The 563-nt window shown below is 54.2% G+C and overlaps 1 protein-coding gene across 1 annotated transcript in view; it reads left to right on the top strand.

Annotated features, from left to right (window-relative positions):
• The first annotated feature begins 48 nt into the window (after positions 1-48).
• The window catches only part of LOC125482030 (protein capicua homolog), a 3,309-nt gene continuing 2,794 nt past the window's right edge, over positions 49-563 (top strand). Inside the window, exon 1 of the mRNA XM_048594000.1 lies at positions 49-175. Coding sequence (XP_048449957.1) covers positions 88-175 — 88 coding nt within the window. The 5' untranslated portion in view covers positions 49-87. The remainder of the gene's footprint in view (positions 176-563) is intronic.

The raw sequence follows: 563 nt of genomic DNA, 5'->3' as shown, positions 1-563 counted from the left end.
TCTGACCCCGGCCCTCACTCGCTGTCCTGTGGTTCTCCTGCAGATCTGGACTCCTCGACTGAAGACCCGATCTCCCCGAAGAGAAAGATGCGCCGCCGCTCCAGCTGCAGCTCCGAACCCAACACGCCAAAGAGTGCCAACAGGGAGGGTGAAATCTTCACCTTCGATAAGCCTGGTACGGAGGGCCCTGTACCCTGGGTCAAAGGCAGGCTCACATTCCCAGCTGCACCACCCATTACCATCCTCAAACGACCCCCCTCTACCTCCAGGGCATTTCACTAAAGCACTATCGGGCAGTATTTAACTGAAGGCATTAGGACTGATCTGTTTTATCGAGTCTCTTAATGAAGGAGACATAAGGGCAGAGAGGTTTCGAGATGGTATCCCAGAACTGGGGGCACAGGCAGTTCAAGGCATAGCCACTAATAGATAGCTGATTAATATCGCCACTACACCAGAGGCCAGAATTGGTGAGACACAGATCTGGGAAAGTTATAGGGCCGCAGGAGGTTACACAGGAAGGGGTGTAGGGGCTGGAGGGGGTTACAGAGATAGGGAGGGGT

This window comes from Rhincodon typus, unplaced genomic scaffold, assembly GCF_021869965.1.
Source record: "Rhincodon typus isolate 14 unplaced genomic scaffold, sRhiTyp1.1 hic_rhity00005095, whole genome shotgun sequence".
Lineage (NCBI taxonomy): Eukaryota > Metazoa > Chordata > Chondrichthyes > Orectolobiformes > Rhincodontidae > Rhincodon > Rhincodon typus.
This window is presented reverse-complemented; position numbering and strand designations above follow the sequence as displayed.